Source organism: Ranitomeya imitator, chromosome 1, assembly GCF_032444005.1.
Source record: "Ranitomeya imitator isolate aRanImi1 chromosome 1, aRanImi1.pri, whole genome shotgun sequence".
Lineage (NCBI taxonomy): Eukaryota > Metazoa > Chordata > Amphibia > Anura > Dendrobatidae > Ranitomeya > Ranitomeya imitator.
Window position 1 is genome coordinate 178,074,760 of NC_091282.1, and position 15,793 is coordinate 178,090,552.

The window sequence follows — 15,793 nt, forward strand, 5'->3', positions numbered from 1 at the left end:
ATGGCAACCATTATGACATCATCGTCGCTGTGCCCGTCTCTGATTGGTCGAGGCCTGGCGGCCTCGACCAATCAGAAGCGCGGGATTTCTACGTCGATGCTGTGCCGGTCTCTGATTGGTCGAGGCCTTGCGGCCTCGACCAATCAGAGAGCCGGGATTTCCAGGACAGACAGACAGACAGACAGACAGACAGACAGACAGACGGACGGAAAAACCCTTAGGCAATTATATATATAGATAGATAGTCTCTAACTGGGTCGCTGTGACCAGTGGGCTACCGCAGGGGTCGGTATTGGGACCTGTTCTCTTCAACATATTCATTAATGATCTGGTAGAAGGTTTACACAGTAAAATATCGATATTTGCAGATGATACAAAACTATGTAAAGCAGTTAATACAAGAGAAGATAGTATTCTGCTACAGATGGATCTGGATAAGTTCTAAACTTGGGCTGAAAGGTGGCAGATGAGGTTTAACAATGATAAATGTAAGGTTATACACATGGGAAGAAGGAATCAATATCACCATTACACACTGAACGGGAAACCACTGGGTAAATCTGATAAGGGAGAAGGACTTGTGGATCCTAGTTAATGATAAACTTACCTGAAGCAGCCAGTGCCAGGCAGCAGCTGCCAAGGCAAACAGGATCATGGGGTGCATTAAAAGAGGTCTGGATACACATGATGAGAGCATTATACTGCCTCTGTACAAATCCCTAGTTAGACCGCAGATGGAGTACTGTGTCCAGTTTTGGGCACCGGTGCTCAGGAAGGATATAATGGAACTAGAGAGAGTACAAAGGAGGGCAACAAAATTAATAAAGGGGATGGGAGAACTACAATACCCAGATAGATTAGCGAAATTAGGATTATTTAGTCTAGAAAAAAGACGACTGAGGGGCGATCTAATAACCATGTATAAGTATATAAGGGGACAATACAAATATCTCGCTGAGGATCTGTTTATACCAAGGAAGGTGACGGGCACAAGGGGGCATTCTTTGCGTCTGGAGGAGAGAAGGTTTTTCCACCAACATAGAAGAGGATTCTTTACTGTTAGGGCAGTGAGAATCTGGAATTGCTTGCCTGAGGAGGTGGTGATGGCGAACTCAGTCGAGGGGTTCAAGAGAGGCCTGGATGTCTTCCTGGAGCAGAACAATATTGTATCATACAATACGTAGATCTGGGGATTTATTATGATGGAATATAGGCTGAACTGGATGGACAAATGTCTTTTTTCGGCCTTACTAACTATGTTACTATGTTACTATGTATCAGAGAAACGAGGAGATACAAGCAGGAAGGAAAGTTTCACACATCAGATTAAGGAGCGGATGCTGCTTATCAAACCAAGATTTTAAATGTAACAACTCATTTTAAAACTGAATCTGCACTGTAACAAGGTGTTAGAACCTTTTTTACTCAGCCAATTAAATGGACCTCACAGTGGAGTTAACCAGCTGCATTCCTTGTGGAACGAGATGATCTGTTCAGTGACACCATTTTTGCTTTTTACTATATGACTTTTTGATCTGTTGTGTCAATTTTGTGTGTCGTCGTAATGAAAAAGCTACATTTTTATGTGTATTTATTTTCTCACTGTCATTTTATGGGTTATGGTGCAGTTTTATAGATTGGATAATTCTAGACACAACAATTACAAATTTGCATATATTCTTTTTACGTTTTAAGCTGCAAAATATTTTTTTATTTTTTTAAAATTCTTTACCTAGTCACCAAATAATGATTTAACTTTTACTTGCCTGATTGTGGATCTAACATTCTGCAATACTTGTGTATTGCGGGACGAGTATCCAGTACCAGTTTTACCCTGACACTTCACCTGCTAGACCCTATTTATTGCAGGGCATAACAGGCCACCGTAGCTGGCTATTACTTGTTCTTGGGTTACCATGGCAACTATTAATGTATTGTCCCTCATCCTGTAATAATGTCTTTCATTTTGCTGCTACTCACATACATATATAAAAAACTAAATGCGCACACAAAAAAACAATTCTACTCACCTGTCCCCACTCCCATGCTGAGCAGCGCTCTTTTTTGCTACGTGGAGATGGGGTGGCGCTTTGCAGTGATTTCATGCACTACCTATGACCGGCATGCCAACATCCGCTGCCAACCACGCATTAGCCGGTGGCTTGTATAACTATTGCAGTGAATGACGCCGATGGCTTGTATAACTATTGCAGTGAATGAAGCCGATGGCTTGTATAACTATTGCAGTGAATGAAGCCGATGGCTTGTATAACTATTGCAGTGAATGAAGCTGATGGCTTGTGTAACTATTGCAGTGAATGAAGCCGGTGGCTTGTGTAACTCTTGCAGTGAATGAAGCCGGTGGCTTGTGTAACTATTGCAGTGAATGAAGCCGATGGCTTGTGTAACTATTGCAGTGAATGAAGCCGGTGGCTTGTGTAACTCTTGCAGTGAATGAAGCCGGTGGCTTGTGGAACTATTGCAGTGAATGAAGCCGGTGGCTTGTGGAACTATTGCAGTGAATGAAGCCGGTGGCTTGTGTAACTCTTGCAGTGAATGAAGCCGGTGGCTTGTGGAACTATTGCAGTGAATGAAGCCGGTGGCTTGTGTAACTATTGCAGTGAATGAAGCCGGTGGCTTGCGGAACTATTGCAGTGAATGAAGCTGGTGGCTTGTGGAACTATTGCGGTGAATGAAGCTGGTGGCTTGTGGAACTATTGCAGTGAATGAAGCCGGTGGCTTGTGTAACTATTGCAGTGAATGAAGCCGGTGGCTTGTGTAACTATTGCAGTGAATGAAGCCGGTGGCTTGTGTAACTATTGCAGTGAATGAAGCCGGTTGCTCTCTACTCTGCACTTCAGCTGAGTGAGTGTCAGTGGTCTGAGGTCTGACATTCAGCTTATGAAGGCTCTAGCATCCTCGGCCTGGTTATCATTATGCTACTAGTCTCTGAGGCTCCTATGTCCTGCGGGCCGCAGAATAAAATCTCAATGGCTGAATGCAGCCCGCTGACCACTTGTTTGAGACCACTAGTTTATTCACTATTTTATGCACACTATGCTTTGGTAGTCTTGGTTGTCCAATTTTTCTTGCCCGAAATACATGCATTTAAGTAAAATCAATCGTGTCCTGCAAGGTGTCTAAATCTTTTAAGATTCAAAACCTTAATGTGCACAGAGCTACACCGTACATTGCATCTGGTAATGCATGTATAATAATAATAATCATAAGTTTTTATTTAAATAGCGCAAACATATTCCGCAGCACTTTACATTATAGAGGGGATTTGTGCAGACCATAGACATTACAGCATAACAGAAGTCACAGTTCAAATCCGATACCAATAGGAATGAGGGCCCTGCTCACAAGCTTACAATCTATAAGATAAAGGGAGACACGAGAGGTGGATGGTAACAATTGCTTTCGTTGTTCGGACGTTCATGTAAAGCTGCATGAACTAGTTAACAGCCTTAGTATGTAACAGTACAGACACAGAGGGCTATTACATACAGAAAGTGTATGAGAACATGATGCGAGGAACCTGATAATGGTTTGTTATTTTGAATGGGCCACACAGGTCTAGTTAGGTTAATGCCTTGAGGTGGTAGGCCAGTCTGAACAAATGAGTTTTTAGAGCACGCTTAAAACTGTGGGGATTGGGGATTAATCGTATTAACCTGGGTAGTGCATTCCAAAGAATTGGCGAAGCCCGTGAAAAGTCTTGGAGACGGAGTGGGAGGTTCTGATTATTGAGGATGTTAACCTCTGGGTCATTAGCAGAACGGAGAGCTCGGGTAGGGTGGTAGGCTGAGACCAGGGAGGAGATGTAGGGTGGAGCTGAGCCATGGAGTGCTTTGTGGATGAGGGTTATAATTTTGTATTGGATTCTGGAGTGGATGGGTAACCAGTGTAATGACTGGCACAGGGTAGAGGCATCGGTATAACAATTGGTGAGAAATATCATCCTGGCTGCAGCATACAGGACAGATTGGAGAGGGGAGAGTTTGGTAAGAGGGAGGCTGATTAGTAGACTTACAATAGTCCAGACGAGAATGAATAAGTGAAACAGTAAGAGTTTTTGCAGAGTCGAAAGTAAGAAAAGGGCGAATTCTAGAAATGTTTTTGAGGTGCAGATAAGAAGAGCGAGCCAGTGATCGGATGTGGGGGGTGAATGAAAGCTCGGAATCAAGTATGACCCGAAGGCAGCGGGAATGTTGCTTGGGAGTAATGGTGGAACCGCACACGGAGATGGTAATGTCAGGCAAAGGTAGGTTAGTAGAGCGAGAAAACACGAGGAGTTCCCTTTTTGACAGGTTCAGTTTCAGATAGAGGGAGGACATGATGTTAGAGACAGCGGTAAGACAATCACTGGTGGTTTCTAAAAAGGCAGGTGTGATATCAGGAGAAGAAGTGTATAATTGGGTGTCATCAGCATAGAGATGGTACTGGAAACCAAAACTACTGATTGTTTGTCCAATAGGGGCGGTATACAACGAGAAGAGGAGGGGGCCTAGGACTGATCCTTGAGGAACTCCAACAGTAAGGGGAAGGTGAGAGGAGGAGGAACCAGCAAAATATATAGTGAAGGAGCGGTCAGAGAGGTAGGAGGAGAACCAGGTGAGAACGGTGTCCTTGAGGCCGATGGAGCGGAGCATAGTGAGGAGGAGCTCATGGTCCACAGTGTATGTGCAGAAACCCTAACATTATGGTGATTGAAGTAAAAGTGACATTTAAAATATTTACTAAAATGCTTTCCTACTTATAAAACTATAGCTATATACACCGGATGAAATTAGTATTGAACATGTCACCAATTTTTTAAGTAACTATTTTTTAAAGGTGCTATTGATATGAAATTCTCACCACATGTCGTTACCAACCCATCCAATCCACACAGGCAAAGAAATCAAACCATAAATGTCCATAAATTATGTGTAATAATGAGAAATGACACAGGGAAAAATATTGAACACAATTACTGAAATTTATTTACCACTTTGTTCAAAAAGCTTTGCTGGAGATAACTGCTTCAAGACGCCTCCTGTATGGAGACATCAGTGGAATGCATTTCTCAGATGTATTTTGGCCCATTCTTTCACATAAACACTCTTCAAATCCTTAAGGTTCCATGGACTCCGAGCTTTACTTCTTTTCATAGATTTTCTGTTGGATTCATGTCAGGTTATATTGGCTGGGCCATCCTAGCAGCTTTATTTTTATTTTTTCTCTGAAACCAATTAAGAGTTCCCTTGGCTATGTGAAGTGTCCAACCTCGTTTCATCTTCATCATCCTGGTAGCTTGCAGCAGGTTGTTATCAAGAATGTCTCAGTAAATGTTTTCATTCATCCTTACTTCAATCATATGTAGTGTGTCAGTTAGATATGCTGAAAAACAACCCCACACCATGATGTTCCCACCTCCAAACTTCACTGCTGGTATGGTATTTTGGGGGTAATATGCAGTGCCTTTGTGGATTGAATGGGCGGTTGTTGACATCTGATGAGAATTTCATGTCAACAGCACCTTTAGAAATATATTTACTTAGAAATTGGGTGACACATTCAATATTTCACGCGCTTTATATGCTTGTCCTATTCCATATCTATTATATAATTGTCTATTTGTCACTTCTGTCTTTCTGTCCTTCTGTCTGTCTGTCTGTCGCAGATATTCATTTGTCGCGGCCTCTGCCTGTCATGAAATCCAAGTCGCTGATTGGTCTCGGCAGCTACCTGTCATGGCTGCCGCAATCAATCAGCGATGGCCACAGTCCGATTAGTCCCTCCCTACTCACCTGCAGTCGGCGCCCGCTCCATACTCCCCGCAGTCACACAGGGTTAATGCCAGCGGTAACGGACCGCATTATGCCGCGGGTAACTCACTCCGTTACCGCCGCTATTAACCCTGTGTGACCAAGTTTTTACTATTGATGCTGCGTATGCAGCATCAATAGTAAAAACATCTAATGTTAAAAAAAGTAAAAAAAAATAAAACAAATCATTATATACTCGCCTTTCGCCACGCTCCGGTGACCTCCGGCAGCTTCCGGTGCCAAGGATGGTATAGGAGAAAAACCTGCCATGACGTCACGGTCATGTGACCGCGACGTCATCACAGGCCCTGCGCGAGAAGGACCTGCCATGACGTCACGGTCATAAGACCGTGACGTCATCACAGGGCCTGCGCGAGAATGACGTGATGTCACGGTCATGTGACCGCGACGACATCACAGGTCCTGCGCGCCTGTGCGAGAAGGACCTGCCATGACGTCACGGTCATGTGACCGAACTACAAGGTGCCCTCGGAAGATGAGTTTATGTTTATTTTTAACCTGTAACATACGTGGCTGGGCAATATACTACGTAGCTGGGCAATATACTGCGTGGCTGGGCAATATACTACGTGGCTCTGTGCTGTATACTACGTCACTGGGCAATATACTACGTAACTGGGCAATATACTGTCTGGCTGGGCAATATACTACGTCACTGGGCAATATACTACGTGGCTGGGCAATATACTACGTGGCTGGGCAATATACTACGTTGCTGGGCAATATACTACGTGGGCTGTGCATTATACTACATGGCCCTGTGTTGTATACTACGTCGCAGGGCAATATACAACATGGCTGGGCAATATACTATGAGAACATGCATATTCTAGAATACCCAATGCGTTTAGAATCGGGCCACCATCTAGTGCCTTTATAATCCCTCCCATGGCTACTGTGCTCACTTACGGTAGAGATTAAATAAACCTGATAGTATTAGCAAAAAGGATTGTACAGATACAGCTTAACTTTTAATTATACTATATTAAAAAGCAAAAAATAGTCCTTATAGTCCTGAAAATACTTATAACAAGTATGAATGTAGCAAACATATATTTAAATATGTCACAGCCCGTCTATTGGAGCAAAGAGGGAAGGAGGCACGGTCGGAAGGGCTTCACTTCTGGTCTGAGTAACAAGGAAGAATCTCTGTTACAGATGACGGGTCAGCCCCACCAGAATTACTATTGGACATACTCGGTCCAACCACGCCTCATGGCAACTAGATTCGTGTCACTAGATTCATATTTCTCATTGGCTGCCTCCTAAATTTTGAGGGATGCGTCAAGTCTTCCAAACACCGTTCACGTACATGCATACCCCCAGTAAGATGAGATAGCGGTGTACTTTAAGTACTATAAACCGCATATTCACAATTGATGTACCTAGGCACACCATTTAACGTGTAACCTACTATATTGTCCTAAATAAGTAAATGACAGGATATGTCATACGAGAAAAACATCATAGTAGATAAATCCCAATTCACATACACAATATAAGTATTAAATTAATGGTTATTTTCTGTCTTTGAGCCATCGTGGGGAAAAAAAGGAATCTTGCATAATTTAACCAAAAAGGACAATGCATATGTTAGGTAAAGTTTTTAAGTTGTGTCCATTATTGAGAATTGAAGAGGGTGGTGACGAGGGGAAAAAAGGATTTACACGTAATCATGCAAGTCACAAAAAGTCACTAAGTTGTTTTAGTCCTTGGGGTGACATTGTCTCCAGGCGGAATATAGACTTGTTTGCCCTCTGCAAGATCAATCAATCCCAGCCACCCCCTTTTACAGGTCTGCATCTTGTCAATGGTCGTAAAGTTTAGACCGTCTTATCACCCCCATGTACCAAGTTCACATGTCTGGCCAATGTGGTGTCCCTGTCATGTTCTATGTATCCCTGATGGTCTCCTATACTGTGCCTCAATTCTCAGCAGGTCTTGCCTACATATTTGAGACCACATACATAGGAATGACCGTGCACCTACCCGTCTCTTAGAGACTTGCTCTTTCTGTAGTTGACGTGCGGATGCTGGCCCAGCCTTTCCTTGATGTCCTTGTCCATTTCCAGAATTGGCCAATGTCTTTCTATAATATTTCTTACCTTCTATGCCCCATTACTAAGTAATGATGAACCTCGTAATATACATTTCTTTAGTTTGAGTCAGTGGAGTTAACAAGTTTAAGACTTTATTGAGGATTTTATTGGAGTAGCCGCTCTCAAGGAAACAAGTTCTCAAGTCATCAGCCTGTCTTTTAAAAATATGGCCATTGGAGCAGTTACTGCAAATATGCAGGTACCGGCCATGACTGGGAATTCCTCTCCTCAGTGGTTATGAGTGGTTACTTTCCATCTGAGAAAGGAATTGGTAGCTTTAGGGTATGTGCACACGTCAGGATTTCTGGCAGAAATTTTCCTGACAAAAATCGGACATTTCTGCCAGAAATTCGCATGCGTTTTTACTGCGATTTTATCACGTTTTTCACATGTTTTGACGCGTTTTTGGTGTGTTTTTATGCGTTTTTTCCCAAATGCATAAAATAGCAGGAAAAACGCAGAAAATCCGCAAAATTAATGAACATGCTGTTTTTTTTATTGTGATGCATTTTTTTTGCGGAAAAAAACGCATCATGTGCACAAAACATGCAGAATGCATTCTAAATGATAGGATGAATAATGTATGCGGTTTTAATGGTTTTTATAGCGTTTTTACCACGAAAAAACGCGAAAGAAACGCGAAAAAACCTAAATGTGTGCACATAGCCTTAGGCTTCCTGTAAGTCCAGGTCTCCAGTAGACCCCCATCTGATTTTTCATAATTCTATCCAGGAAGTTTAGACATGTGGAACTGTATTCAAAAGTAAAACGTAAACATATACACTTATGAGTGTTTCTGCACAAAGCAGATCAAATTAATCCAGAGTGCCCTTTAAATTAAAAAAAAAAAAAATCATCTAGACCTATCACCACATGTCTACTACCCTACATGCTGAACTCCCCTGACGAACCCTGGGAGAAACGCCTCAGAATAAGCACAGAGAAATGGTCTAAGACCCGGGAGCGAATTGCACAGGAAAAGAAGCGGTATCATGGATGATGTAGTACATCTGAATGCTGACGAGTGAGTAATTTAATTAAATTTTGTCCTGTGGATTATGATTAGACTGATCATCCATTTTTATATACCTCAATTACCCCTTCTATTATGTTTCAATACAGCTATATGAATTCATAGATGGGGGTGAAGTCTGATTTTGAATGACTTTATGGCTAAGTGGATACATGCTGAACTTCCCTGTTTGGGAGAAACTCATCGGATTAAGCATGGAGGGAAAGTCTAGGGCTATTCATTTCATTTAGGGAGAACTGTGGACTGCCATTGTCTAGGCGGGAGTAAATGGGACATACAAAGGTCATGTCACAGGGTTTTCCGCAGGGACAGCTTTGACTGCCAAGAATGATGATCAGGAACCTGAGTGACATGACTTACGATCCCAGGACCATGCTACGTCTCTTTGGGTGAGATCGTCCGGTTTCTGTTCCCCTATGTCTCATGGTCATTGCACAATTCAGGCTTTGACCCAGTATATTTTTGTATTTTTGTTTGAGGTGGGTCTGGTGATATGTGGACTGTCTCAGCTAGGACTGACCACTGTCGGCCTTTCATCTATATTTATAGGTTTATTTGACTTTTCTATCACTGTGGTTGTTAATTACACACATTTTCTGTTAGGGTAGGTCTGAATATTTTTGATGTTGTTTGTATGGTAACATTAAAAGTTAAGTTTTATCTATACATTCCTTTTTGCTAGTATTATCTTTATCTTGGATTTATATGCCTTATCTTCTATGGAATACCTGAGGATGAGGAGATTGATTTTGATCTCCTCTGTTTTTGTTGACCTTTTTTTTTGCATGAAATAAACCTGATAGCAGGGAGAACTTTGATGTTGGTTCATTGATATTTAGCTTGGCTAGATTATGATTTAGGCTACTTTCACATTTGCGTTTAAATCTGCAGCATTTATTCCGCATCTGCAAGTGGTGGAAAAAACGCATATAAACGCGTACAAACGCGGCGTTTTTTAAATGCATGCGGTTACAAAAATGCCGCGTTTGTACGCGTTTATGTGCGTTTTTTTATTGCGTTTGCGTTTTTTGTACGCATGATGAGAAATTTCCCAAGAGAAAAATCTAGATAACCAGACCCCGCCAATGGGACTACAGAGGGCGTGTATTATAGTCTTTCTTTATATAGACCCCTGAACAGCTGTAATCTTCAGATTTTGCTCCTGTATTCAGTGTCATGAAGGATCTTCGCATGGAGAGCTTTTATTTCAACCTGGATTTAAGCATCAAGCTGTTTCTTGCCTGTGCTTTTGCTTGGGAGCAAGACAGAAATCGTGAAAGATGGAGAAGTAGACAACGTCTGCGTTTTTGGAGACACCCCATAATCGAACTACGTGAGAGGCGGGGAGCCTATCACACACTGTATGGCGAGCTTAATGCTAACCCGGAGAAATTCCATGAATATACAAGGACCCGTTCCGGGATTTGCTTGCTCGTGTCCAAGGAACCATACGGAGACAGGACACCCAGCTCCGTAGAGCGATTCCACTGGAGGAACGTCTGCTGGTTACATTAAGGTACGTTACAAATCTAAACCAATGACAGTCCAAATTTTGTGTTTTCAGACATGTATGTTTTGGGTATTTTCCTATCTTTCTTTAGTGTAAACACACCATAAATAGAATAGATTGTAATTTTTTTTGTTTCTGTTTTCCTTACAGATTTCTGGCCACCGGAGAGAGTTTATCATCCCTCCACTTCCAATACCGGCTTGGAATATCCATCCTGTCCGGAATAGTTGCGGACACCTGCCGGGCTTTGTGGAATGTACGCCGGGATGAGTTTATACCCCTACCCACCGCGGACATGTGGCTTGAAATTGCTGAAAAATTCTGGAGTGTGTGTGATTTCCCCAACTGTTTAGGAGCGGTGGATGGAAAGCACATCCGCATTATCAAACCTGCCAGAACAGGATCGGAGTTTTTTAACTATAAAAAATATTTTTCTGTTGTGCTCATGGCAATAGCTGATGCGAACTGTCGCTTCATCGCCGTGGACATTGGAGCTTTTGGCCGTGGCAACGATTCCCAGACTTTCAAGAACTCGGATATGGGCCGGCGTGTGTATGACAAAAATTTCAATTTTCCCCCGCTACAGCCTCTCCCCAACACTCAAGGTCCACCGCTGCCATTTGTTATGGTTGGGGATAAGGCCTTCCAGATGTGTGAAAACATACTTAAGCCCTATTCCAGTCGGGACTTGAACCACACTAGAAGGATCTTTAACTACAGACTGACCAGGGCCCGAAGAACAGTAGAGTGTTCCTTTGGCATTCTGGTCTCAAAATGGCGCAATCTTGCAACAGGCATTAATCTAAAAATGGAGACAAGTCGACGACGTGGTCAAAGCCTGTGTGGTTCTCCACAATTACATAATGGCTAAGGAGCGACCCAACATTGAACTGGATGAACCAGTTGCACACCCACTGCCCGATTTCCATCATCACCCGCTGCGGTCAACTGCAGCAGTTGTCACATGTGGGACCAATTTGCTGCATTTTTTGATTCAGATATTGGACGACTGTCATGGCAGGACAATATTGTGTAAATGTCCTGTTGTAATTAGATCTGTACAAGTAATTTTCTGAAATGATAATTATATTTCTCATTAATAAACTTTAGTTTTGGTTGTGTTGACCGTGTCTCCTATGTTTTCCTCTACAAACCAAGGCTGTCCTAAAACCAGCAGTATTTGGTCTGTATTTAATATCAGGAGGTGCTCAGGAAGGATATAATGGAACTAGAGAGAGTACAAAGGAGGGCAACAAAATTAATAAAGGGGATGGTAGAACTACAATACCCAGATAGATTAGCGAAATTAGGATTATTTAGTCTAGAAAAAAGACGACTGAGGGGCGATCTAATAACCATGTATAAGTATATAAGGGGACAATACAAATATCTCGCTGAGGATCTGTTTATACCAAGGAAGGTGACGGGCATAAGGGGGCATTCTTTGCGTCTGGAGGAGAGAAGGTTTTTCCACCAACATAGAAGAGGATTCTTTACTGTTAGGGCAGTGAGAATCTGGAATTGCTTGCCTGAGGAGGTGGTGATGGCGAACTCAGTCGAGGGGTTCAAGAGAGGCCTGGATGTCTTCCTGGAGCAGAACAATATTGTATCATACAATTATTAGGTTCTGTAGAAGGACGTAGATCTGGGTATTTATTATGATGGAATATAGGCTGAACTGGATGGACAAATGTCTTTTTTCGGCCTTACTAACTATGTTACTATGTTACTATGTTAGTATTTGTAATCCAAAACCAGGAGTGGGTGTTAAAGGCAGAGGTGCTAGTTATTATGTTAATATCATAATTTACCTCTAATTGCTCCACTCCTTGTTTTGGCTTACAAATACTGATATAAAACACTGACCACATACTGCTTGTGTTATGGCAGCCATGTTGCTTTACACTTGTTGACGTCATTGCGTCCTGATTCTGTTCAGCAGTATCCATTGGACACAGACTGAAGAGACAATGACTGTCACATTCAAGAGATCTATACTCATCAAGTCAGGTGTCAGAAATAATGAATTCATGATGCACATATAACAGCCTCATGAATTCACTATTTCTGTCACCTGTGCAGGTATGCCGTGTGACCACCATTGTCCCTTCTATTTGTGTGTAATAGATAATGTACACAGAAGAGAAAATGGAGGTTATACAAGGCAGTTCTCTACTCACCAGGTCAGGTTTCAGAACTAATTATTTTTTTTTTAACACCTGACCAGTTCAGTAGAGTTCTGCACTGTATTTCCACCATTTTCTCTTCAGGCTGCAACTGAAGTCACAGCAGAAAGAAGAGATTATGGAGATAACACATCTATTGTTTTTGGGCCCACCTCATATTTTTATACTAAAGACACACAAAGGTGCATTTTTTTTCTAATAACTACTGGAGATATGACGGTGTGTGTTGCCGGCGGCGATAGACACAATAAACCAAACATAATTGTGGCAAATCAAATTGTATTTATTTTTTTAACAACCAAAAAAATGTATTTAACTGCGCCGACTTAGGGTAGAGTGATGTAAATGGGGGGTGTGAAGCACTGAGGCCTGGCTAACCGTGGACGACGCAGAGGTGACAGGAGAAGGGGCAATGAAACTAGTGGGGTCTGGTAGGTCGGGGATGGGGCTTGACACATGAGAGGCTTGAGACGCACTGGAAGGGTGAGACAAACCTAACATTACAGACACAATGGGAGGTGAAGGGGGAGGAATGCTAAGAGTTCTCTTTTTTTTTTTTTTTTTTGTGTGTGTGTTTTTTTTTTTTAGTTTGACGGGTTCTGGGAGGCACTGGTGAGCTCATATGGCGTGGCGGTGGGTGACCTGTCGGGGTCCGGCTGCACCGTGTCAGAGTCCATAGTGCTCGTAGAGCGTGCAGCCATGCCAGAGTCCATAGTGCTCGTAGAGAGTGTAGCCATGCCAGAGTCCATAGTGCTCGTAGAGCGTGCAGCCATGCCAGAGTCGATAGTGCTTGTAGAGCGTGCAGCCATGCCAGAGTCCATAGTGCTTGTAGAGCGTGCAGGCATGCCATAGTCCATTGTGCTCGTAGAGGGTGCAGCCATGCCAGAGTCCATAGTGCTCGTAGAGTGTGCAGCCATGCCAGAGTCCATGGCACTTGTAGAGCGGAAGGCCATGCCAGGGTCCTGCTGCATCGTGGTGGTGGCGGTACGGAAGGCCATGCCAGGGTCCTGCTGCATCGTGGTGGGGGCGGTACGGAAAGCCATGCCAGGGTCCTGCTGCATCGTGGTGGGTCCGGTACGGAAAGCCATGCCAGGGTCCTGCTGCATCGTGGTGGGGCCGGTACGGAAAGCCATGCCAGGGTCCTGCTGCATCGTGGTGGGGCCGGAGGAGGTCCAAGCAGGAGCAGCGGTTGTCACGGTGGTTGCGGTGGGATGTCCAACTGCACTCGTCATGGTGCTGGCGCTGTAGTGGTGTCCGCCTGTGGAAGGAATTGAGGTGGCCGTGCAGTGGTATGCAGCAGAGGTCGGCATTGAAGTTAATCGTGACAGTGAAGGCACAGTTGGATATGCCACTACTGTCTGCTGGAAATACCGACTCTGCTGCATAGCCTGCACGTAAGCAGCATTGCAGGCCCGCATGACACTCAGCTGGAGATCAGGAGTAAGGTGTTCCGACATGCCCTGCTCAATTTGGTTAAAAAAAATGATGAGCTGGCCTCTGGAGGTCGGCTTTCACTTGATCAAGGCTTTTGGTGACCTCCTGGATACGTGCATTCATGAGGTTATGTGAAACATCCATTCGGTCACCTAAAGCCTTGATTGCTTCGTGTAAAACCGAGCTCAAGTGCAAAAACTCGGGCATGAGTGACCTCTCCGAAGCCCTCTGCCGCTGCCGGGAGGAGCCCCCCAAAAAAGGGGCAGTGGAAGAGGACTGCGAAAGGGGAAGACCTGATGGACCAGCTCCCTGATCTCCAGTTAGTGTGGAAGGCCCACTAGCTGCTGCGCTGCTGGATGGCTGGGACAGGTCCGCAGCTGTCGGATGAAGGACGACTCCAGAACCTGGGCCAACAGTAGTGCTCCATGTGCTGTGAAAAAATGAAAAAGAAAATTACTACCAAATATTAACAAGACGCCAAATCCTGTGGAATATAAACATACATAGTATGGCAATGCAATTCAACAAAATACACGTGATAAATACTTACGCTCCCTGGGCAAGGACCGGTCTTAAAAATGCCAGAACGCGATGGTATTTGTACGTTCGGATCCTTGCTCCTGAACCACTGGGAACACGGCTCTCTTGACGCAGGTCCTTGTTGTAGCGGTCCTTAATCGAACGCCAACGTGTTTTGACTTTGCCCACTGTTACAAAAAAATAAATTAATTTTTGTCAGAAAAAGGACTTTGGGCCGTGCTCACACAACTGTGTTTGATGAGAGAAACTCCTGAGAGTTTCTTTCATCACACACAGTTGAGTGAGCACGGCCAAGGTCTCTGCTGCTTCACACTGCAGTGCAATACTTACCAAATGCACTTCGGACCCGAGTCGGGGCGCTGTCCCAGCTATACCACAGCTCTTTGGCCACCTCATTCCATAGGCGCCGCAATGTGACGTTGTTTGAATGCAATGGATCCCGGGTGTCCCACAACGGGACTCGCTCCTGGACCAGGGCGATGAGGAGTTAATTCTCTATCAGATCGTCCTCCCGTTGTGAAACCTAAAAAATAAATAGTCATTAAAGTTTGGTCAATTAACATAAGGAAAAGAAAGAAAAAAGATGCAGAGAAATTGCATGAATAGGAAAGTCAACATACAAAAGCATTCCAGAAGAAAAAAGTAAAGAAATACGAATGGAAAGAAAGGAAGATTCAAGAGTATGTCACTGAGGATACATAAAAAACAGTCAGCCTTGTATACGTACCCGCTGCCGTCTTTCCACCAGACCTTGACTCCGCTGCTCCTGGCAATCTCTGCCCAAGATGAAGAGCTCTAAAAAAATGAAAAATAAAAATTGCCCCATGTGTGGATGTGACAGTGAATACTTACCAATCGGACGAGGCAAGTACTCACCTCACTCACATGCTCGACTTCTGACGGCCCAGGTAGAAACTCCTCATGAGACGATGAAGAAGACATTCTGATGCATGTAGAAAGAAAGAAAAGCAAGAAATTAGGACATGTAGAGACAGAAAATTTGAAAATAAAGGCATTGGCTAGGATATACTCACATTGTTCAGAGTCTGTTTTCCTCCAAGGTGCTTGCGTCTGTCTGCTCTGCTTCAGTGTCTGCTGAGTAGTGACCTGGAAATGTCCACTACCTCCCTTTATCACCTACTATGTGCGGGGTGGCT

The 15,793-nt window shown here is 43.6% G+C and overlaps 2 protein-coding genes across 5 annotated transcripts in view; both read left to right on the forward strand.

Moving 5' to 3' along the window:
* The window catches only part of FER (FER tyrosine kinase), a 485,813-nt gene that overhangs the window by 42,553 nt on the left and 427,467 nt on the right, over positions 1-15,793 (forward strand). The gene's annotated exons all lie outside the window — the stretch shown is intronic.
* On the forward strand, positions 10,370-11,531 carry LOC138665268 (uncharacterized). Its single transcript, XM_069752595.1, has 2 exons — positions 10,370-10,482; positions 10,627-11,531. Exon 2 carries the CDS (start codon positions 10,772-10,774, stop codon positions 11,345-11,347), a length of 576 nt encoding a protein of 191 aa, XP_069608696.1. The 5' UTR covers positions 10,370-10,482; positions 10,627-10,771; the 3' UTR covers positions 11,348-11,531.